This window comes from Colletotrichum scovillei, assembly GCF_011075155.1.
Source record: "Colletotrichum scovillei strain TJNH1 chromosome Unknown Contig00005, whole genome shotgun sequence".
Taxonomy (NCBI): domain Eukaryota; kingdom Fungi; phylum Ascomycota; class Sordariomycetes; order Glomerellales; family Glomerellaceae; genus Colletotrichum; species Colletotrichum scovillei.
This window is the reverse complement of record NW_023336263.1, coordinates 789030-811465: the sequence shown is the minus strand read 5'-3', so window position 1 is coordinate 811465 and position 22436 is coordinate 789030. Positions and strand designations below refer to the sequence as shown.

The following is a 22436-nucleotide window of genomic DNA, read 5'->3' as shown; positions in this document are numbered from 1 at the left end:
GAAGTGGCCGGCGATTGTCCAGGGGCAGCCAAAGATCCTGGCATGTTAAAAAGGGGCTCGTGCCCATGTTCGTCCTTCTGCAATGTTCAAGCTCCAACTATTCTCAGAACTTCAGGCGATACTCCGTACTTTCCCTCATTTATGCACCTTTCGTCCCTTCATGTTCAATGAACTGAGGATTTCACTCCGCATCCGAGATAGGATCCCACCACGAGAATGGGAGGTTCAATCTCGACATGGCGAACCAGGAGATCCCCAGAGCAGAATTTGGGGCAATTCTAACTCATAGGAATCAGGCCATCCGCCATCACCGAGTCGTGGATAGTTGCATTCTGGAGGGGGGAAAAGTTCATCAAAGGTATGAGGCCAATCGACAAGGAACTGGCGAAAAACGGCTTGCGCTATGGCAGAGAAAGGACGTAGCGTCTTTGAAGGTTTGAAACCTTCCCTTTTGGACACGCTAGAGGTAGTCTTGAATTTTGGTTCATTCTGAATTCTGACCATCCTCCCTGCTATGCAAACCATGAACCCTGTGTTCTTGGCCAACCGTCCTTAGACGTTGCAATACCTCAGCTAAATTCCGGTCAGCAACGGAAGGCGCAGAACAATCGAGGCGCATGCCCATCGCCTGAGTACCAAAGAGGAGGTTTTACTTAATGCAAGCCGTAAAAATTTACACGTGAACCGACGCAGCCTTCAATAATTTGTGGAAATTGGCCATGTCACTGAGATGCAGAAAAACCAAAAATTTGCGGACGTAAGACAGAGGCCAGTCAGTGTCTTGGTAAGCTAGCCGAATGCGGTTTCAGCAAAGGATCAGGTACTGGTACTACCTTACCCCAGGTAAGTACGGAGTACAGCCGACGTGCTTAGCCGTATCCCTTTCATGTCTCGAGTGGGCGAACACGACAGTCAAGTTACGTAGTAGGAGGCGCAGCGAATGTTTGTTTCAATCGTACTACTTAAGCCCAAACTCCCCTGGTGCCATCCCTTCGACTTCGCATCTTGATAGACAAGCTCCGCTGGCCATGCCAGTTTGACCCGCGCGACATCTGCGGCGATGTAGGTATCCATATCCGCACAGGTGTTGCACTGCTTAGCTCTGGGTGACCGAACGGGTGTCTTGATGGCGGTCTGTGTAAGACGTGAAGAATTCAATGGTGCCGAACTGTTGCGGAATGAACAATTGAGCACGCGGGCACACGATTGCAAGGACGGACGAGGTAGGTCTTCGGTATGATACTTGAGTGTGAAACTGCGATCAAGTGGAAGGAGGATTTTCCGATTCCGTCAGCTCTGTAGAGGTACTTAACTCTTCGTTGAGCAAGATTGTTGAGTCTAACCTTCCACCTTTGCTGTCCGACTTTCCACCTCTGTTGTCCATTCACCCTCGTTTCGCCTCAAGGCACCCACAGTCTTTACCGACCCAGCCACACTCGCAAAAGTATTGGTTGCACAGCCTCCCTGGATCAAAAAGTCAGGGCATCCACTGGGAGCTGTGATAGAAACCTTAACGACCAAGACATCACTCTCGGCCAATCCTAGCATCGCCCTAATCGGTCAATGTGACTACTTTGCTGGCTGCCTTGATTAACTGATGCATGCGGTCCTGTCCAATTGATTATCAAAAGAAGACGACGCCTCAGAATCGTCACCAGGGAGATATTTGGGTCCATCCGGCAGACTGGGGAAGGACATCGCCTGTATTGCAGAACTCACTGAGTCAATGGTACACTTACCACTATTCTTCTCTCGTGATGCGGACTATAAATATATCGTTCCTCGCCCATCAGTCACTGATACTACGCTTCTTCTCCAGCCTCCGAGAAAGAAATATGCGTTTATGTGGACTTGCGTAAGTACCTTACCTTACTCTAAAGTCCGATCCGCTGCCCATCCAGCTCGCCAGCCTTGTTCCCTCGTTGATCATTATTACCTAACAAAATACTAATCTCAATCTCAGTGTTGCTGTGGACAAGGCGGTATGACTGTAGTCATTGATCCTTGCCCCAATTGCCGCTATCCACGCTGTTCGCGGTGCAGGGTGGAAAGGGTTCAAATACGCCAGCAGGAACAAAGTCTGCAATCACCTGATAGCCCAGTTGTGTGAGAACGTCTCTACTGTAAAGCTTCCTTCCTTTTGTGTTCAGATCGGAGTCAGGGAAATTGTTACGGCAATGAGCCGGGAGTTGACTACCTATCATGAAGACCTCAGCTGCGAGTACACATGTATTGTACACTCTTCCCAGGCTTCCATCCATGCACTCATTGTAACCAATGCTTTTGTAATTCGCATTCCATTTCTTTTGTTCTACAATTCTTGTATTTTAATCACGTTCGTTATTTCAAGTTCTCAATTCATGCTTGTTGTAGCCTGAAATCACCTGATTGTACACCCCATTCGTTGTAGACAATTCTCGCTTCGACGCTTTCTGTCATTTTCTGGCTTTCGGCTACTGCTCACGGAAAATGATAAGGGGAGAAGAATTACATAAAGAGGCTAAATCTTGTTTGCAGTGATTGGTACGCTCTGTCTCATTGGAGCTTCAACATCATACGAGCTATTGCTACAAATACAGGATTTCTAGAGTTCTGTTGCACGGCCTATGACAAGATTATCTTATCTTGGAAGCGGAGTTTTCGGCTTTAATCTTAGGAGGAACATCCTTTTTGACAAACGACTTAGTGTTGGGATCTACCTCTACTTCTCCGAGCTAGATGAGCAGCAACATAGACGCGGAGGTCGTTCTCCGGTCGGTGGATGACTCAGATAAGCCTGCAGGACTCCCGAAACCGAAAGACGTACAGATTTCAAAAGTGAACAAGCGCTCTGGAGCATTTCTTGGCCGTCGAGGTTCTTCTTGCGAGAAAACATCTCAGTCAGCTGAGAAAACTCGCCCTTTATCGCCGAGGACCTCAAGTCGACCGCTGCAGAGTTAGAGGGCGACGATGTCGGTTTCATGCTTAGAACCGAAGAGAATTGGGCGCCGGACCGATATCGTATCGACTGTATCCTTGACATCGTCTGGGAAGCGAGCCTAAGAAAGCTTCGGGAAGGAGATGAAGGTGCACAGAGAGAAAAGATTGCACTGCTGATCGACGGCAACAACTCCGGGGCTCAGCCAACTTTCCGGGAATTCCTTGGAGGCCTAACCGCACAAGAGCTGTATGAAGAACTCAGGAAGCAGGTTGGTGGCCTTTTTCGAACGAGAATCCCCAACTTGATAGAATGCTCATCAGAGACTTTAATAGCGATATGAAGATGACGACGAGGCCCCTATTGTTAATGCTGACCGGAGATTGATGTGAGTGTTACGTTCAATACCTATGATGCATGGTTAAATACTTGCTGAGAGAATGATTCAAACTGACTTTCTAATAGCTATATTTCTAATCTGGATGCATGGGGCATTCTCGCACTTGTTGGAACTGCACCGGAATCTCTCTCTCGGCTTTTGGGCGACTTCATGATCAACTATATATGTGCAAGCCCGTCAATCGGAGTTTCGTTTTCTGTGGGTCTGACTTCCTTCACATCTTGTTGTGTTAACGCTGATGACCCAACAAGACTGAGGGACCAGAGACCTTCACTATGCAATTTTCGCTGCCATTCCGTGTATGGAGATCTAACAATGGCTTGATGAGTGACAATCGTCAAAAGAAGCCTTCAGGAGAGCCACTTCGAGCGTCGAGAAATGCCACGTTCTTGAGGTACCTAGGGCAGTGTGAAGGACTTCCGAACCACACGGACGGCATTTACGCTACTACAATGAGTTGTATGGTCACTGGTTATGACCAATGGCGTTGGACCGGGTTGGTTCTCCTGGAAACATGGTTTGATGAGATACTTGATGACCCGTCGCCGGATATGATAACTCGCTACGAAAACGATTTCCAGGATGGAATGATCTCAGATCCTCTGTGCAGAGGAAAGGATGATGCGACTAGGACTGAGTGGTCTCCTCGGCCTTACTTCATTCGTGTCCTCGAAATACGGATTGTACAGATTTATCGAGAGTGGACTTTCCTTTTCGCGAGACTTGACGAAAGATTAAAAGCCATAGTGAGTGATTGACCCTAATGTTCCTCCGCTGCCATTAGACCATTACGACGCTTACAAGTCCCATCTATCTAGACCAGGCGACATAAGGATTTGATTACACGTGCCCGAGTGCCAGCGAAAGAGCCACGAGAGTTCCAATCGAGACAGGCTCAGATCCTGCGGGAGTTCGATGAGTTTGAAAGGGGCTTCAGTGAACTGAGAGACATTCTGGAGGAGCTTGCGCAAGATTTGAAAGAGACCGTCAGAAGCGGCGAATCCTTCATGAATACAGACGTCCGCTATTTCATTAACTATGATGAATCAGAAGACGCGTCTCTTTGTATTCCACACTTGACGCAAATCCGGAACACGTTCAATATCCTCGAGCAACTAGGAATGAGACTCAGGGATATGCAGCAAAAGTGTAGAGACCTGATGGATGAGGCCGTCTCGGCGCGAAAGATTGTAAGTCTCCAACATTCCCATAGCCTAGCGATGAGTTGATTATGACTCCGCCGTTTCCAGACTCAAAGTGCCTATTACATCAGGTTGACTAACAAGACCGAATAGTATCGTGTTCAACTTGCGCCCGTAGCACCATCTAGCCATGTGCATCTCTTCGAGCCTCGCGTGCTGGCATGGATTACGATTGTAAGCTTGCCTTCATATCACTACTGCTTTTATCAAGAACTGACACTGCAAAAAGCTTACTCAACCGCTCATCATCACGGCTGCCATTTTTGGATGCGATGACATCGTCACATTCAAGCGGAACTGGCAAAATTTTATCATCGTAATGATCGTGATAACTGTTATGTTGGTCATAATAGTACTCTTTGTTCTAAGATTGGCCAGTGGTCAATGGTTGTTTCAAACGACGAAGACTTGTTCTGATCATACGGAAGATGGCCGTTATGCAGGTGAAGGAACACGCGACAACATAGGGAGAGAATGGGAGCAACAGTCAGCACCACGAAGAACATTCTTTACCGGGTTGGTTGACAGGGTTCAAGTTCAGGACATTAGAAGGACCATGGCCGGAACGCCTAGCGCCAGGGGCCAAGTAATGGAGCTTGAGGAGGCGAACCCGACTTGATACACTCTCCGTCCTTAGGGGTCAGAGAAGGTGAGAGTTGGTTGCGGAAACATGAAAGCAATATTAAAGCAGCAAACAAGGTAAGAGAAACGAAATGAGTGACCACATAAGGCGCCTATCCTTCTTCTTAGGGTTTTTCATACTTCGTCTTTCGAGGATATCTTACCGCATTCCTTGTGAGGAGTAGTCGCAAATCACATGTTATTCTTGGATATTCCGTATAAAAACCGCTTTATTTTCTTTCCCCTGTATCCAAAATATTCAGAGGGAGGTCAGTATTAGAGAAAACTGGAGATATCTGTACCGACGCCATCCAGCAGTCGATGGGAAAGCTTCTACATCTTCCGATATCAGAAGGTCTCAGAGGTTTATGGAAAGCTTGCTTTTACCCGACAAGGCTGTTGCTATGTGTTCTCAAGAGCTTACGCTGGCCATTGCCTTGAATGAATGCTTGCCAGAAAAGGCTTTTGGAGTTTCGGTTGTATCCGGTTGTAAGATATTTATTCCTTTACCTGCAGATTTGCTCTTCATCAACTCTTTAGATACCGGCCGATAGATAGCTTGGCAGTGGGTTTCTTTGGCCACAACGGGTTTGCGACTTCCTTTTTGCCAAGCCCAAAGATGTCTCAACTGGCTAGAATGCCCCATCCCTGTATCATTGAAGATCTTAGACTCGTCAATTTCGAGACCCTGAGGCTTCATGGTTCAGGTAATAGTCCCGGCATGAACAAAGAGACGCGGTAAGTAGCCGAGAGACGTGTGAGATCTGAGGGAACACAAGGTTGAACACAAGGTTGAACAAGGTGTAAAAGTCCGAGGCGTTGGGCATGGGCTCAATTTTCACTTAACGCTTCGAATATAACCTTAGTCACGGCTTTGAGAACAAGTGCTATCTAGAGCAATCGTGAGATCTCAGATCAAATTTGGAAAATAAGCCTTGAAGCCTCATTGGCAGAATTCTCGGTCTATTGCCCTCGCAAAAAGTGCATTGGCTTCTAGGTTCGAATTCATTGCTCGTTGGGCTGAGGCCAAAAGATGACTATGATGGCGCGCAGCCATCGGATCGGGCGACATCAGTCGAGAAGGAATGAGTTACACGGCATGGTCTCCAATGTTCTGATTCAGGCTAACCCATCTCGGGCGAAGCTACCTCGGAGCCTGCTGGTCAACGAAAGTCAGGTAACCTATCAAATACGAAGTTCAATAATTTCGAGAGTTTCGATATTAACCAGTAATGATAATCAAGTGACAGCCCCGGATGAATGATAAGAGTAAGCCAACTACAAGCTCCAAGGCAACGCATGTATACCTGAATTGGGCCGTCATGGCACTTTCGCAAATTCTACTGGCCAAGTTGATGCATATTTGCATGTTACCTAGGCTGGTTCCCCGCATTGCCTGCTTCAAGTTCCTTTCCCTGCTAAGTGCACCTTTGGTAAACGACGAGAAGAGCTTACACAGTTGAAAGGAGAGGGCCACATTGATGCGTGGAGGTGGACTTATGATCAGAGACGTGGCACCTAACCATTCGTTCGTGTGCAATCACGGCATTGCTGCATTTTCTACCAAGACCCCTTCTGTCAGCTCGTGGACCATCTATCATAGTCTCAAAGTACCTTGGGTGACAGCGCATGGAGGTCCGTCGTTACGTTCTGGCCGAGTGGATAAAGGCAGTGAACGACGGGGAAGAATTCTGGCTCGTCAGGCTTGTGATACCGCACAGAAGGATCATCGGACGTTCTCAAACTGCATGCATCAGATTTCAAAGTATACGCAAACTAGAAATACTCCTTGGTTCGATAGGTACTATGAAAACCCAGGGCCCCATTCGTCGCCCTGGATTGCAAAACACTCCTCGACTAAGGTTCTCAGCCCCAAGCCCCAATGGCTACGCCTCAAGGGCAATGCTCGGGATGGCAATTCATGTGAGGTACTTCGGGGGAAGAAGACGAAACTAAATGGTGCCTCATATGACTGTAGGGTACTTTATGATGGATGCAGATGTTGAAAAAAACGCGGTGGTCCTGCCGGCACCCCCTACCTTCAACCGTTCATAGGCACGTCTTTCACAACTTCTTCTTCTCCATCAAGCAACATGCTTCGTTTACACCTTCACATCATAAAATACTCGTCGTAAAATCTGAAGGGGTCTAACCTCAAGGAACCTGGGATACCTCACCTTACTTGATGTTACTCCTTGTATCATCGAGTGTCTATTTATTATACGGCAAGCCGCCTTTAATTTCATAAGCAGGTATGTTGCCCCTCGCCCTCTCTTAGATCGGTTTATTTCTTCATTAGCGGTAATGATCATGTTCGTAAAACTGATCTTGCCTGTAGCTTTTCGTCCGCCTGTCTAATCCTTGCAAAGGTTTGATGCCCCATCAGCCTGGCCTGCCAGATCATGAGAAACGACAGTCTAGCCAGACTTTCGACGAGGAACGAGGGCGAGAAGAGCCCAGATTTGCCTGCGCCGTTACGTCGTACGCCGTCTCGAGACAGATCAGTACATTTATCGGCCACACCGTTGCAACTTCATTCTTTCTATTGGCCTGAGAGATTTCTTGTGCGACAAACCTCCTCCGATTCTTGGGAGAACACACCTTGGATGCAAGCAGGTCTCAGAGACATTTGTAGTCCGATTGAAGACGAAGAGGAATTTACGTCTTGTCTTAAAACTGAGCAAAACTGGGCTGCTGATGAAATCCGGCTCGAAGCTATCGAGAATCTAGTGGAAGGTGCAACTCTCGAAAAGCTACTTCGTCGGGACGATAGCATCCCCGAAACCAAGACAGCGATATTGATTGACGGTAACATCATCAACGTGCAGCCAAAACTTAGGCCGTTCCACGGAGGCTTGAGCGTACCGGATCTCATGAACGAACTGATGAAAGCTGTAAGTAGCGGAACGTGTGAAGCTTCAACGGAGGGCTGATGAATGCATAGCGCTACAAAGAAGTTCATGAGCAAGAATCTTCACCAGGGGAAGCCAACTACGTTCCAGATGCGGAGAGAAGATTGATGTAAGTTCGAAGCCACCGCTTCATCCGCATAACGTCAAATGGCTAAAAGTGCCCTTTCTGGCAAGCTACATTGTGAACCTCGGTTCCTGGGCTGTTGTTGCCCTGCTGGGGTCTGCTCCAGAATCGTTGTTTCATGTCCTGGGCACTCTGATGGATAACTATATTCGCTCCACAACATCTCTGAGCGTCTCCTTCTCTGTGAGTAGGCACATACAGTCAGTTGGATATTAACTTGGAAATCATTGATTGTCTGACGAGGGATTCACTGGAACACTTAGACTGAGGGACCAGCCATTTTCACGATGGAATTTTCGTTCCCACTTCGCGTCTGGCGCACAGACTCGAGTTTAAGGGTAGATGGTAGGGTGAAAACAGCCGATGGTCAATCCCTCAGGTCTTCAAGAGACGTGACTTTCTTGAGGCATCTTTCCGACTGTCACCACGAAGACGGCTCCAGAGACGCGATTTACGCAAGCCATATCAGCTGTGCAGTCACAGGGATTGACCAGTACAGGTGGACTGGGATACTGTTTGCCGAAGATTGGTTTGAAACACCGGGAGACGACCCAACGCCTGATACTATAGAACGATACGACAATGATCTCATGGATGGGATGGCTTGTGATCCACTCGCTCGCGGGCGGGTTGAGGCATTAAGGTCCGATTGGTATCCACGCTCGTACTTTTTGAGCATCTTGGACATTCGTTTACTGCAAGCACATGACGAATGGCTTGCCTTGCTCTTCCGCTTGGAGACAAAGATCAAAGAAGCCGTAAGAACCCCTGGACCTCCATCACGCAATGTAGCCAACTGCTTGACTATTTCTCTCTCTTAGTCCAAAAAAGATAAATATCTTCTTCGCCGCTTTCAGTTTTCGGCTCGTGATTTCCAAACAGACCCACGGCACCACAGTCTGTTGCAAGATCTCGACGACTTTGAAGATGCAGTAGTCGACACAGAAGAACTGTTACGGGATTGCGAACAAGCTCTCGAGGAAACCTTGAAATCGCTCAAGTCTTTCATGGCAACAGATGCGCACTACTTTTTTGCGAACACTCCAGAGCCGACGGGAGCTGACGCTTGTTTCGCACATTTGACACAGATACGAAAGACATGCAACGCCCTCCATCGATTTCATCGCAAATCAAAGGCACTCCAAACAGAATGCAAGTCAATCCTGAAGGCTGGAAAAGCCATGAGTAAGAAGGTGCGTGGTTGACAACGACTTTGGCGCTGAGGTACTACTCGGTAGATACTTACTCATTTACTCGCACATGGTTTACTGACGCAAACACGACTACAACCAGCATCTACGTAGATCGCAGATGGAAAAACTCCAAACAGTAAGTGCGACTTCTTTAATAATACTGAACTGATTCCTAACTTTAAAGAACACATTCCAAGGACCGCATGTTCCTAGGTTCGAATCACTAACCCCAAACCGGTTCCATTATCTTTGGGCAGTCGCCATGATAGCTGGGCTGTTGTCGATCATAAAAGACTCTAGGGCGCTTCACTGGAGTCTTTTGCTTGTTGTGATGTTGATCTCGATGGTAATATTCCTTTACGCGAGTATGTTACTTCAAACCAGTGTATCTCGAATGGGTTCATCACAGCATGGGTTAATTGGCCCGCGGACCCAAAGTCAAGCCAGCAACTACACGCATGTAGAGCACGCCACACTTGGAGATACGGTGACAAGCTTCCTCAATTTAGCTTGGCGTGGGCCCTCCGTAGACGTTCTGTCTGGAAGTGCTGCCGAGCTATCACCCGGCGTATCATCCGAATTCAACGCCCCCCGGCGGCAAGATCCGACAACTCACCATGTGAAGTCACACATCTTGCGTTGGATCCCCAGCGTCCGCTTTCTCAGCATGACCGAAAACAGCATTTCTATTCAACCTTTGGACTTACAAAACTTGGGCCAAATCATCGAATATATTCCTATTTGCCTCCCAGTCGATGGCAAGCGACTTCCCGAGTTGAATGACATGAATTCCCAGGATTGTCACGATGACAGATCTTTTTTCAGTTCGCTCAGAGAGCTATTGCAAAGAGATCGGTGGTTCACCTGGTCCGGTTTCCTTTCGCGAAGTGGTTTGAGAGAGCCGATTGGAATGCATTATGTGGAGGTATGAAGCACCGATCATCTGAGCTACTTGCATACGAACATCACATACTGAAACCCATAGTATGAACTTTACCATGACGGCTACGTTTCGATACGGGTTCGCCAAAAGGTCCCTCCAATCTCAGAAGCGGCGAGATACCGGCCGACGGAGAGCCCGTCGTTCGAGCCTGTGCCGTCAAAACGTCTTATGGATCTGTTCAAAAGCACCGCTGACATTGATGGGAGCGATCGTAGCAATCTTGACCGGATCATTCATCGCATTGACGGGCTGCCTCCTCAACAACGGACGGTGGGAATAGGTTATGGTCTGGAGATTGAAGAAAGTCCGAATTCCAAACTTCTGTGGCTCATCAGGTGGACATCTGTGGTCTTTTGCGTTGTTCTCGGCGTCGTATGGGCGGCCAGAACGGGTGACATCGAGAGTGGCTTTGCGATTTCAACCTGCCTAATAGCGTTTTCGATGGCTAGCGTGGCATTCTTGAAATTTTCGGCGTCTAGGAGCTATTCGGGCAACGAAGAGACAGGCCAAAACGTGTAAGCGGGCTGCGTATCTCAAGGCCTGCAAATGTAAAGTCAATACATTTGGACGGACTTTTTTTGAGGGTGATAGCGAGTAGTCTGTTAGTCCGGAGCTAGCTCAATCACATCCCTCTGTAGATGATTTCGAACTAGAGCAGAGTTAAAGAAAGAATGGAGCGGAATGTCGTGATGCTATTTGACAGTTGATGGGATAGTTCGACGGCTATTCCTCGGAGACACAGTCGCATGTTATGTTAACAAACAAAAGTATGTAAGATAGCCAGGAAGGACTGAGGCGAGGGATCGATGCGTTTGCAAGACACCTGTCATCCTGGTAATGCCAATCCAAAGTTGTCGTATACCATGCGCGGTAGCCTCATTCAACGACTGGGTGATAGCATCTGCGTCTGCAAGTCTGGAAACCAACCAATCCAGCGACGCCGCGTTGGCTGCCTTCGGTGCCCGACCACACCAACGGCCCATTTCGTCACTCCGCTGCTATCGCTGAAGAAAGAGACAATTCTCCCATCGTTTGTGATAGCGCTTGCCTGTTTTCTTTCTTCCACACACACCGAAGCAGGTGGTCACAAGATACTTGTCAGATCCCAGTAACACCATGGCGACTTTGTCAATCAACGGCCTTCAATCTTCACTTGGGAGGCTGAGCCTCGAAAAGCCTCTTCCATCCTTTCCGGTTGCCGATGTGTTAGTGCGCCCGTTAGATATCTGGCGTTCTTACTTAGCCACTATCGTGGCGGAGGTGGCAGGCTGCGAACCAGCCGTTGCGTATGAAGCGATTCAGTCTACGGCTGCCATTTCCATGGGCGATCTAGCCATCATTCTGCCTCGTCTCAAGATCAAAGCGAACGCCGAGGCCGCAGCTGCACTGCTAGATAAGGTTATTACTCAAGTGAACGTTGGAAGTACCTCCCTAGGCTGACAGAAAACAAATGCAGTTTCCGAAGTCACCTCTATACACCTTTCCATTCGTCGATGGGGTTCACATCCGCATCTTTTCCTCCCCGTTCTTCCTTCCCAGACTCCTCATCCCCTTCATAGCCGACCGCAAAGAACTATATGGAAGCGATGACGTTTTTGGTTTGAAGGATGCTACATCACCTGAGTCTGGACGCAAAAAGGTCATCGTCGAGTTCTCGTCGCCCAATATTGCACAAGAGTTTGAAGGCAGGCACCTCCGTAGCACAATCAATGGTGCTGCTATCGCCAACCTACATGAGCGGATGGGATGGGAGGTTGGTCGACTGAACTTCTTGGGCGACTGGGGCAAGAACATAGCCCTTCTCGCCGTCGGCTGGAACAAGTTCGGCTCGGAGGAAGCCTTTGCCAAAGATCCCATTCGTCACCTACTCGATGTACACAACCAGATCAACGAGCTCTTCAAGCCTGAACAAGAGGCAAGCGCAAAGGCGAAGGAGGAAGGAAAGAATACAGCCGAGATTGAGTCACAAGGCATTTATGCCGAACGTGATGCTTTTTCCAAGAAATGGGAGGAAGGGGATGCCGATGCGTTAGCCTTGACCACCAGGTTCCGCGACTGCTATGTCGAAGACTACACTAAAGCCTATGCTCGTCTCGGCATCAAGTTTGATGAGTATGCCGGAGAGTCACAGGTAACGCCGGAGTCAATTGCGGAAGTTGAGACAGTCCTCAAGGAGAAGGGGATATCTGAGGAGAGCGATGGCTCGTGGCTCATCGACTTCAAGAAGCACGGCGCCAAAGGTCTCGGCACTGGTATGATCCGTAACCGTACTGGCACGACCATGTACTTCTCCCGCGACCTGGCCGCGGTCCTCGATCGTGAGAAGAAGTTTGCGTTCGACAAGATGATCTACGTCGTCGCTTCGGAGCAGGACTCCCACTTCCGCTGCGTCATCAAGGCACTTGAGCTAATGGGAAGAGAGGATCTCGCCAAGAAGATTCAACACGTCAACTTTGGCAAGGTCCAGGGCCTGTCATCGCAACTCGGCAATGCGCACTTACTGGGAGATATGCTGAACCAATGCGCCAACGCAGTTAGAGATGCTATGGCGACGGAGGAGAATGCTGGAGCCCCTCTTGCCGCTGCGGAGCCTTTTGGCATCACATCGCTTCTTGCGCAGGATATGCACACCAAGCGCAGCAATGGATACGCGTTCGATAGCAAGAAGATGACCGAGTTCGAAAGCGAGACTGGCGCCCATCTTCAACTCCTTTACACCCGACTTTGTTTGACCATCAAGGAGCTTGGCGCTGATCCGGCTGCGCTCGGGGAAGTCGACTACGCGCATTTAGAAGAAGAAGAGTACACAAATCTCCTGAGACTTATGGCACAGTATCCTGATGTTATCAACGCTGCGTACAAAACCCTCGAGCCCTCGGCTGTATTGACGTTCCTGTATCGGCTGGCCGAACAGTTGTTGGTATGTCTTGATGACGATGAGGGCGAGGGTGAAGATGAAGAGGAGGAAACTGCCGATGACTCGGCGCTTGACCTTGCACGAGCGGTGCTGTATGAGAATGCCAGGCAGGTCTTTGAGAATGGTATGAAGGTCCTCGGTATCAGCCCTCTATCTTCCTGATTTCGACGCTCTGATTTTTGTTAGTGTTGTAGGTTGGGGAAAGGCAGGTTTGGTCATTTTTACATACCACTGAACGTGGTAAGATTGTCAAGGAACATTGGAAGGCGCATGCTTTGTTCAAGTGGCTTTGTCATGAGATCATGACTTGATGACAGACATGGGAGCACAATAAGAATCCCAGGCCAGGTGGCAACTGTTTACTGTGTTGCATAGCAAAACTCAAAAATAGTCAATGTAATGTTCTTGCTTTTGTATGAAGCCCAGTGAAAGTGACGCCTGATGTCTCTCACGCCTGTTCATAGCAACGTACATATAATCCCTTACCTGAGCTTCAGTTGGGCAGAATGTTCCCAACAATCAGCTGTTCTGTGCCTCAGTCATATCCATGATATGAATTCTTCACTGAGAACGCTCTTCAGCTTATAGGCTCATGACTTGGTGTATCGAAGTGGCTCAGTACGCGGCCATGCTCGCCGTCCTGGTTCCTCAGGCCCTCTCACTTCCGGCGGAAGATGAATACGTCGGGAAGAGACAGGGAAAGGCAATACGGGAAGGTGAGAATGTCAATACCTGCCTGAATAGATGCGTAGAGGGACCCACTGATGAAAAAATTCTCAAAAGTTGAAGCCCTTTCTGAGTTTTCTTCTTCACCATATCTCAAGTCAGCCACTCCCACAAACCACAATTTAGGTAAGCCCTCACTTTTCTCATTACTTGGTCCCTTCCTCCTATCAAAACACACCCACTGCGTATGGATGGAATTTCTATACCTTCCAGCATTGAAAAATCTTCACTAGCCTGAGCTCAGTCGCTCCTTCCTGCCTCGAGGTGTGGTCATGGTTTTTATTTTCACCTTCCATCGCGACCGCGCCCCACCCTCTCGTCCTCCTTCGCCCTCCCTCACCCTCACCCTCACCCTTCTCCTTATGTTTTCTTGTCTTTTCCTCACCCATCACTCTCGAGATTCGGCTCCTCCATTCTTCAAGCTTCTCAATCTCACCCAGTTGCTCGTGTATCTCACCCTGATACACCACTGACCGGCGAGATATAGCTAAGTGGCATGAACATTGTTGCCCTCATCGCTATCATATCACAACAACGCGCGCTGTGAGAGCTTCCACAATAAGCTGATTATTGCGGTATGTATTTTTATTATTTTTGATCATCATCGAAGGTGGCTCTGACTTCTTTTGACGCAGATTCGCCCCCAAACAAAGAAATTCCTTACAAACCATCAACCTCTAGTCGCTCATCAATCCGTCGACTCAATCATCATGTCTTCCCGCTCGCGCGACCGCGGTACCACTGTCATCTCGGCCGAAGAGCGCGCCAGACGCATCACGGAGGCCAAGAGCAAGATTCGCGAGAGCGCGACCTTCACTCCCGCCCTCCTGGGCCGTATCGAGTCCCGCATCGACTCCAACGCCTTCCGTCGTTGCATCTCGGACAACACCATCTATCAATCCCTCTGCAACTCGCTCAAGGACAAGAACGTCCCTGAGCGCGAACGTCGCCCTGATCTCGTCGACTTCCTCGCCCTTGAGGCCATCGTCGCCGTCAACTATGACGGTGAGTACAACAAGGTCCTGAAGGACCTCTTCATCCGCTGCAATACTGCCGCCTGGGTCGAAAAGGCGGTTCTCTTGGCCAATCAGGAGTGGTACCGCGATAACCTCTCTGATGCCCGCAAGTTCATCAAGACTCTCATCAACAAGGTTGACTCCCAGCTCTTGGAGATCATCCTCGAGGACATCGATACTAGCTTCTGGCGTCAGACTCTCAACGACCACGTCCTCTACAAGAAGATTCTTGAGAAGCTCAAGAACAACCGCGACCTTAGCCAGCGCGACGTTCTCACCGCTGTCGCCCTCAACGGCGGCAAGTACCCGACCGAGGTCTTTCGTCACCTCATTGTCCACCAGAACTCCGCCATGTGCCACTGGGGCAACAACGTCCAGGCTCAACATGCCCTTTACGAGGATGACGAGTTCCAGGATACTCGGCTCAGAACACCGTTGTCAGCGACACTATGGCCAACCTTGAGTCCTTCGCTGATGCGATGCATGATAAGGATAAGAGTAAGGAGATCCGCAAGAAGGTCCGCGAGCTGAAGGACATCATGAAGGGAGACCTCGGTCTTCTCCGTCACACCCTGGGTGGCCGCGTTCAGAAGAACACCGGCGGAGGTGGAAGAGCCGCCATCGGAGGCATCGGCAACGATCTCACTCGTCTTAACAGCCTTACCGACGGAGGCGGTACTCCTGGTGTCCTTGCTGGTGGTGGCACTGGAAGTGCTGGAACTGCTGGAGGTCCTGGAGGTTCTGGTGGTGTTGCTGGTGTCCATGGTACTGGCGGTACTGGTGGTGTTGGCGGTGGTGGTGGTCACTTGGGTACCGTTGGTGACTTCCAGACTCAGCTTCGTCCTACTCATCAGCGTCATGACTCTATCACCTCTTCTGCCGGCGGTCTCTTTGTTGGCCAGGATGGAGCTACCCCTGGAGGTTACGAGACGCACCAGAGCCAGATGCAGGGCAACGGAAGCCTTGGTGTCGACGGTGGTGGTATGGGTGGCTTGGGCAGTGCTCGCCTTCATGTTAAGAGAGAGGCCTTCAGCCCCGGCTCCGACTCTCGGGTTCCTGACCCCTTTGGCCCTTCTTACTGAGAGGCTTCTTTCGTGTATACTTACTGCTCTTTCTGGGATCGGAGGGGACTAAGGACGGCGGTGGTGGAGGAAGGCCGACTTCTGGATTGACGCCGTTGACTACCCTCTCGGATGGTAAGAGCTGTGTATTGCCGAACTATGGCAGAGATTAGTGGAACAAGAACTTGGCTTTCACTTCAACCTGTCCTGTGCCCATCTGAAAGTGTTTACGAGGTTAAAGCTTGAGAAAGGTAATGATCAGAAGCAAGGACGTTGTGCTCTTTGTTGCTAGACTTCCTTGTCTCTACACCGTACTGAACTCCTGGATTGAACCCCCGATTCATTTTTCTGACTTCGGTGCTGTGTTTCCAGTCGTTGTCGATGCGCCTCCTACAAAGCCTTTGAATTTCATCAAAGGCTTTTCTTCTGAAAAAGGGCGTTGATTGGGTGACATGAGAGTCGAGCTGATGGTTGCGTTCCCACTCGGTTTGCCCTTTGCTCAGCTCGGGTCGGTCCGCTGACGAGTTTGTTATGGCAAACCTTCTCAATTGACTGGATGACCAGCCAACCCAGTCGACCTCGAACTCTATTCCTGTCAAACGTAAGAATAAAGGAGTGACGCAGCGAATGCTTGTTCCCATAGTCGTGAACAATACAAACTTTCAAGTTAATGGGGCCCCGGAGGCCAGGAAATCAGAAGCTTCTGGCTAATCGATGGCGAGGCTATCTCCATAGGTGTGTTGGGCAGCGCGAGTTCGACTTGCCATGGGGGCCGATAGATAGAGTTGACTCAGTCTCTATAGAGACTTTTTGATGACACCAACACCACATCATTAGCGTACGAGTCAAGCGATATGGGAATCGGATAGAGAACTACTCCATCAACCGCATGCGGAACGGCATCGCGGGGCTCAGAGTGTTGAGGAAATACACTCATGAACTGGGGAACACACAGCCTATGGTACCTGGATCCCTGTAGAGTCATACGAATTATTTGTACTATGTAGATAAAAAACCAGCCATCATCAATATACCAAGTCGTTAATGATTTTGCGCTCCCAAACCCCCTTCAAACAGCCTCCCCTGGCTCCCTAGGATTGCTCGTAACCACAAATTCCGTCTTCTTCACGATAACCGGCGCATCAAGATGATAATCGGCACTGCCGTCATCCGAACCCTTCCCTATCCTTGAGCTCTGGACCCCAATATCCCGGTCGCTGTGGTCGATCCCGCTGCCGAGCGGCTGCATACCGCTCATCCCTGGCCGCCAGCTCTGCAGCGCGTACCTGCTTCCGACGTTGCCGCTCTGGCCCGTCTTTCCATAGCCGCTCGCGGCACCGTACTTGTTGCTTCGGCTCCCGGATCTGCTCTTTTCGTTGAAGTATTTAACGAGGGGCGCGAGGGTCGGAATGCAGCAGACGATGATGCCGAGGTTGTTCTCGATTGCGGACCACATAATGAGGGGCGAGGAGTCGAGGTAGTTTGCGAGGGCGTGAACGGTCTGGATTCGGATGATTTGGATGACGGTGATGAAGGCGCCGAGGCCGAAGAGGCCGAGGAGGACGAACTTCTTGCGCTTTTGGATCTTGGAGGATGCGAGGACGGGGAAGGGGAGGAACATGCTAAGGGAACAGACGATTAGCTGATTTTCGGAACTTTGTGTGGTTTGAGGAACATACACAATGACGTCGAATGCGATCGTAAGAGACGCCATGCTGGTATAGAAGGGAACTCCGGGGATGCAGGAGCCATTGGTGATCGTGGGGTCCCATTGCTTCGCAATCTGTTCTTTGTCAATGTCTGACCTGTTTTGGAACAATTAATGGGAGAAACTTACAGGCGTGCAAAGATTTATTTGCACCAGCAGGAAGGCAAGGTGATACGCGACGCAGAGACCGATGGTGACGAAAGTTGCCCACCTGTAGGGGCCCTTCGGAATGAAGCGGAGATATGAGAGAAGCAAGCTGATCTTGAATCCGAGAATGCTGCTGATGTAGCTGAACTAGGTGTTAGTTCTGATCGTATCTTGATCAATCTTCCTGAAGAACTTACAAAGGAGCGCCGGCGTATTGCAGAAGACCAAAGTTGTAGAGATTCTGCGCTGGCATGTCCTCCAGCTTTTCGAGACCCAAGCCCCATTTTGTTTCTGCGGGTGGTTGTTAGACGCAAGACGAGTGGTGAAAGTTGAAGACCAACGTACGAATGGTGCTGACGATTGCGAATCCGGCAGCCGCAAACCACGTTGCAAAGATGACCCAGTCATCTACAGCCAACAAGTTAGTACTGTGTCCAAAGGTCAGATCATCCAAGTTGCAAACATACCTGAACCAGCGGCCTTGAGCATGATCACACGGACGTATAACCGCAACATCATGATGATCAACGACAACGCCGTAAACACCAACGCGATGGCCGTGATCTGGGGACCCGTGGACGGTGTCCCCGGCGGGGTGTTGTAAGTCCACGACTCGCTCATCGTGGGCTGAACTGTTGCGAATAACCTCCTTCGAAACCCGGTCGGTGAACGCGGTGAAGTCGAGCCCAGACAGACGTAAGGCTGATGGTCTGCGGGCGGACGTTGTTCGACGGGATGTGGTAAGACGGGAAGGACGTTGCCGATCTAACCGACGAGCCTAGGTAGGAGACTAGGAGGAAAGGGACGAGTGGACAGAGGTGGCGGAGCCGACTGGCTTTAGACCGCTTTATCTGGACAGGAGCTCGTCGTTCATAACATCATTAGACTAGGCCTTTCAGCTAGTATCGTTCGTGCCAAGAGGGGAGGGGGAAGAGTGGAGGGAGCATCAATATACAAATAAGATGCTCTTCCTTTCTGGCCTCTCTCCCTTTTCACATTTGCCTTTTTCCACATAGACCCAACCTTATGGATTGGGTATCCTGTTCCGGTACCGAGCATCTGGGCCAGAAGGCATCCCCTGTCGGAGCAGGTAAAAGATATCACACTTGAAGTAACGGCCAAGCCGGGCTGCAAGCACGAACTTTGTGAGAGCTTCTAGGCCGGATGTGTGAGGTGGGTGGACTCTGGAGGGCTTGTCCTCCGGGCCTTGTCCCTCGGATCGTCTACAAGGTCACGTCCCCCTCTTGCCTCGTGCACTGCACGTTTGCGAGAAGCTCGGGGGAGCCACGAGGAAGTTGAGAACGCATACGGGGTCAAACTCCGTACGAGGGCCATTGGAGCAGCAGAGCCACAGAGTCTCTTTCCTTCCCCCGCCGGAAAGTGTGCCGATGTTGCATTTCAGGAGTGCTTTCTGGAGACGAACGTACCCATGCCTGCATCTTGCAAAACGCATCGAGTTTGCGACCAGTCACCTCGAACTTTTGCTGAGCCACCGGCCGGAGAAGCGTCTGGGCTTCCTCGCCAGACCTGAGATTCTAGAAGAGATGTGGTCGTCGGCGGCCCCCGTTCCCTGCTGGCCGTCCCCCTTGTTGGACGCATATACGGAGTTGCTGTAGTACACACACGCTATGCACGCGTACGGGCATTGTACGCGGCACTAATTAGCGCAGATCCAGGGATGATGGTCTTTCATAAGAGAACCAGTTGTTGGTTCCCCTGGCAGTCTGCCATATTTCGTAAAGCCCGTATTGTGGGAACCGCTGCCCGTGGGTTCTTCCATTGTTATTATGGAAGTCGAATCCCGAGCACGGAACCCAACCGAGGAAGAGAGATGAGCCTCAGTCTAAGCCAAACCCGAGGAGAGGTCCTTTATGTCACATGGCGTTACCGCGTATGATATATCACATTGGGGGCTAAAATGCCATAGTGGCAGAGGTGACAGCGGGAGATTTTGACAACTTGGCGGGCTAGCTTCAACTCGAATTTACGCAATTATCAAAATTCATGGACCAAGGAGTGGACCACGCAACCACAATGTGGCCAGACTTGGTCCGTGTCGCGATGACAAGTCAGTGATGAATGTGACATGCGAGGATATCCCTGTCCGAGACACGCCGGTTCGGGCAATTTGCCATGTGCGGTAAAGCTCTGGACTCTGGTATCGACATGCTATCCTTATAAAAGCAGGTTGTCTCATCAAGCAAAGGTTTCTCCCTGAAGCAAACTTGTTTCCACGTATGGGGTCGTTTTTGCAATTAGCTGCTAGCCAGCGATGCGCTGGATGGCCCTGAGGTGTGGTATTGACCAAGAAACCTTCTGTTATCGAGCCAAGACCTCGTCAAAATGAAGTCGACTGAGACTTTGAGAGTTCAAGTTGCTGTGCCACATTCCGACCACGTGGGTCTGATATGCCGACTTGGCCTGCAGAGTGTGCCTGCACATCCATGCAAGTTGTAACCATGTCTTCAAGCCCCCCCACCGATGAGAAAGAAGTTCCAGAAGTTCTCAGCGCCATCCCGCTTTTCAGGTGAGTGTGTGTGCTCGAGCGCAAAGCGGCACAGCAAGCAACAGTTGTTCGTGACTTGGATTTCTGAGAAATACGCTCCAAGTCTCTAACCCCAAACTCCCCGGAACCGTATCCGTACCCAGCCGGCCAGCCTTCTCGGGCATATGCGGAGACAAGAAATTTTGGCTTTGGGACGTCCACGGGAACTGGAGAATGATCAGGAGAGGGAGGCGATCCGGGCACGAGAGAACCACTGAAAAAAACAGAAAAGGGTCCTCTTCGTGACTCGGACACGCTGACATCGAACAACTTTCCAGTCTTCCACGCGCTACGGGAAATTCCTTTCGGATCCGAACTTCCTTCTTGCCAAGGAACCAAAAAAAAGGGAGCAGCCACAATCTTAGCTCACAGTTACCACACACACCTTTCGGAGGAAGAAAAAACGTTGATCGGGACGGGACGTCAATGTCTGTGCTGTCCGGCCGCCGGCGTCGTGGTGGCTGACTGTTTGTTTTGCTGCCCGCGCGTATGAGGCACTTTAATGCCGGTTTTGCACAACGGCCGCCAATCCTTTTTCAATAGTGTTTTCTAGCACCGTTGATCTCAACTACTAGATGGACCGTTATGTCATGAGAACGTCCCAATAACGTTGATCCTATGACAGCACATGATCCAACTCAGCTGCACTGGAGTTTGGATGAACGTTGTGGTTCAACCACACCACTGTCTCAATCTCGAGTTCGTGAGACCCGAGGGGTGGGAGACCCTTGGACGAGATTCTTGGGGCGCACCCAGTAGTATTTGCAGACAATGTCGCAATCAGCCAAAGCTTCGCAACTCGCACCCTGTTCTCCGATCGAGCATGAGCCACTTATCAAGATATTTATCAGACGTTACAGCGGCGGCCCAAGTCCATGGACAGTTTGACCCAGCCCCTTGTTCTTCTATACGTTGCCTCGTACGATGCGGTTGCTACCGAATCTTGGAGGAACCGAGGAACTTCATCTCATCGGCATTTGGCGAGTTCAGGTTAGACCGCCGCGAGGCCCCTGCAGTTGGCCCCCCTTGGAAGTCTGAAGGATGCGTGGGTCTGCTTGATCGATCCTCTTTTCTTACCAAGGATCTGGTGGCGAGCCCCCAATCGGGCCGGGGTTCGATAGACTTTGCTGAAGAAACCCCGCAGCTTCAATTTCCGGCCCAGGTTGCGCCCGACTATTGATGATTCCTCAAAAACGCCGAGGAGAAGTCCGGGATATTGTCCAGTTAGTAGTCACCAGTTGGATCAAAGGTTGGTTAGTAACCAGCAACGAGCCGCTACGAGATTCCGAACCGAACCGCACCAACGACAGGCCGGCCATGGATGTTTGCATCGACAACATCGTCATTCTTGCGTCGATGGTAGCACCATCTCAACAGCCGGTTTCTGCCCATCGTCTCAGAGCATAAGCGAACTGCACTCTGCAAGGAACGATGCGTGATTCTGCAGCAATTTGGAGTTGTTGGACGAGGGATTCGTCAGGGTTGCTGCCGGGAGCAGTGCACCCTTTGATCTGCGAGCCACACTCGAGTCCCCGCTGAACAAGACTTTGGAAGAGCGAACAACCTGACCGCGTGGAGCCCGGCCGTGCAAGCCTGACCCGGCCTTGGCCAGGTATTGGAAGGCAGCGGACCACGGAACCCTCGTGGCCCGGATCTTCATCGCCCTGCGAAGTCGTGGGAGCCGGGATCGTGAGAGAGAGCAGGCCGCCAGAAGCGACAACGAGAAAGTCGAATGGAGCTTCAAGCGGAGATAGGTATCAGGATGTCCGGTGTCGACTGTCGAGTCTCGCACTCCGGTCTCCAGTCTCCAGTCTCGCTGACCGTCCTGGCCACTAGTGGCCGATAGACCGAGGCACCCGGCATCCCTGGTGTCCGGCCGATATCTAAGACGATATCGACCTCGTCTCCCGCTCCACAGCCCGCAGCGCTTTACCGCCCCTGGCCAAGGATGGCAGGGGAACAAGAGGGAACCAGCCACAAACGGCACTGCATGAGAATCGACCC

General features: G+C 50.4%; 3 protein-coding genes and 1 further gene across 3 annotated transcripts; 3 read left to right on the top strand and 1 right to left on the bottom strand.

The window, feature by feature from the left end:
• Nucleotides 1–236: 236 nt before the first annotated feature.
• HER10_EVM0003377 (uncharacterized protein) lies at nt 237–5211 on the top strand (the record flags this gene model as incomplete). Its single annotated transcript, XM_035473055.1, has 14 exons — nt 237–434; nt 810–843; nt 968–1062; nt 1085–1223; nt 1820–1855; nt 2411–2516; nt 2633–2753; nt 2913–3188; nt 3253–3305; nt 3383–3515; nt 3569–4063; nt 4136–4507; nt 4613–4693; nt 4749–5211. 14 exons carry the CDS (start codon nt 237–239, stop codon nt 5136–5138), a joined length of 2529 nt encoding a protein of 842 aa, XP_035333846.1. The 3' UTR covers nt 5139–5211.
• A 6172-nt stretch (nt 5212–11383) lies between these two features.
• Nucleotides 11384–13555, top strand: HER10_EVM0001859 (arginyl-tRNA synthetase). Its single transcript, XM_035471594.1, has 2 exons — nt 11384–11710; nt 11769–13555. The coding sequence occupies exons 1-2, from the start codon at nt 11429–11431 to the stop codon at nt 13389–13391; spliced, it is 1905 nt and encodes a 634-aa protein (XP_035333757.1). The 5' UTR covers nt 11384–11428; the 3' UTR covers nt 13392–13555.
• Nucleotides 13556–14665: 1110 nt separating this feature from the next.
• On the top strand, nt 14666–16053 carry HER10_EVM0000306.
• A 1048-nt stretch (nt 16054–17101) lies between these two features.
• On the bottom strand, nt 17102–18760 carry HER10_EVM0004906 (uncharacterized protein; the record flags this gene model as incomplete). The annotated part of the gene is made up of 6 exons (XM_035474534.1): nt 18355–18760; nt 18233–18295; nt 18085–18178; nt 17870–18029; nt 17712–17815; nt 17102–17654 (listed from the first exon to the last, which is right to left on the bottom strand). The coding sequence occupies exons 1-6, from the start codon at nt 18506–18508 to the stop codon at nt 17102–17104; spliced, it is 1128 nt and encodes a 375-aa protein (XP_035333955.1). The 5' UTR covers nt 18509–18760.
• Nucleotides 18761–22436: the final 3676 nt, after the last annotated feature.

Coding starts and splice junctions, on each gene's coding strand:
- HER10_EVM0001859 (XM_035471594.1), top strand. CDS start 11,429: ATGGCGACTTTGTCAATCAACGGCCTTCAATCTTCACTTGGGAGGCTG. Junction 11,711..11,768: donor CAGCTGCACTGCTAGATAAG/GTTATTACTCAA, acceptor AAACAAATGCAG/TTTCCGAAGTCACCTCTATA.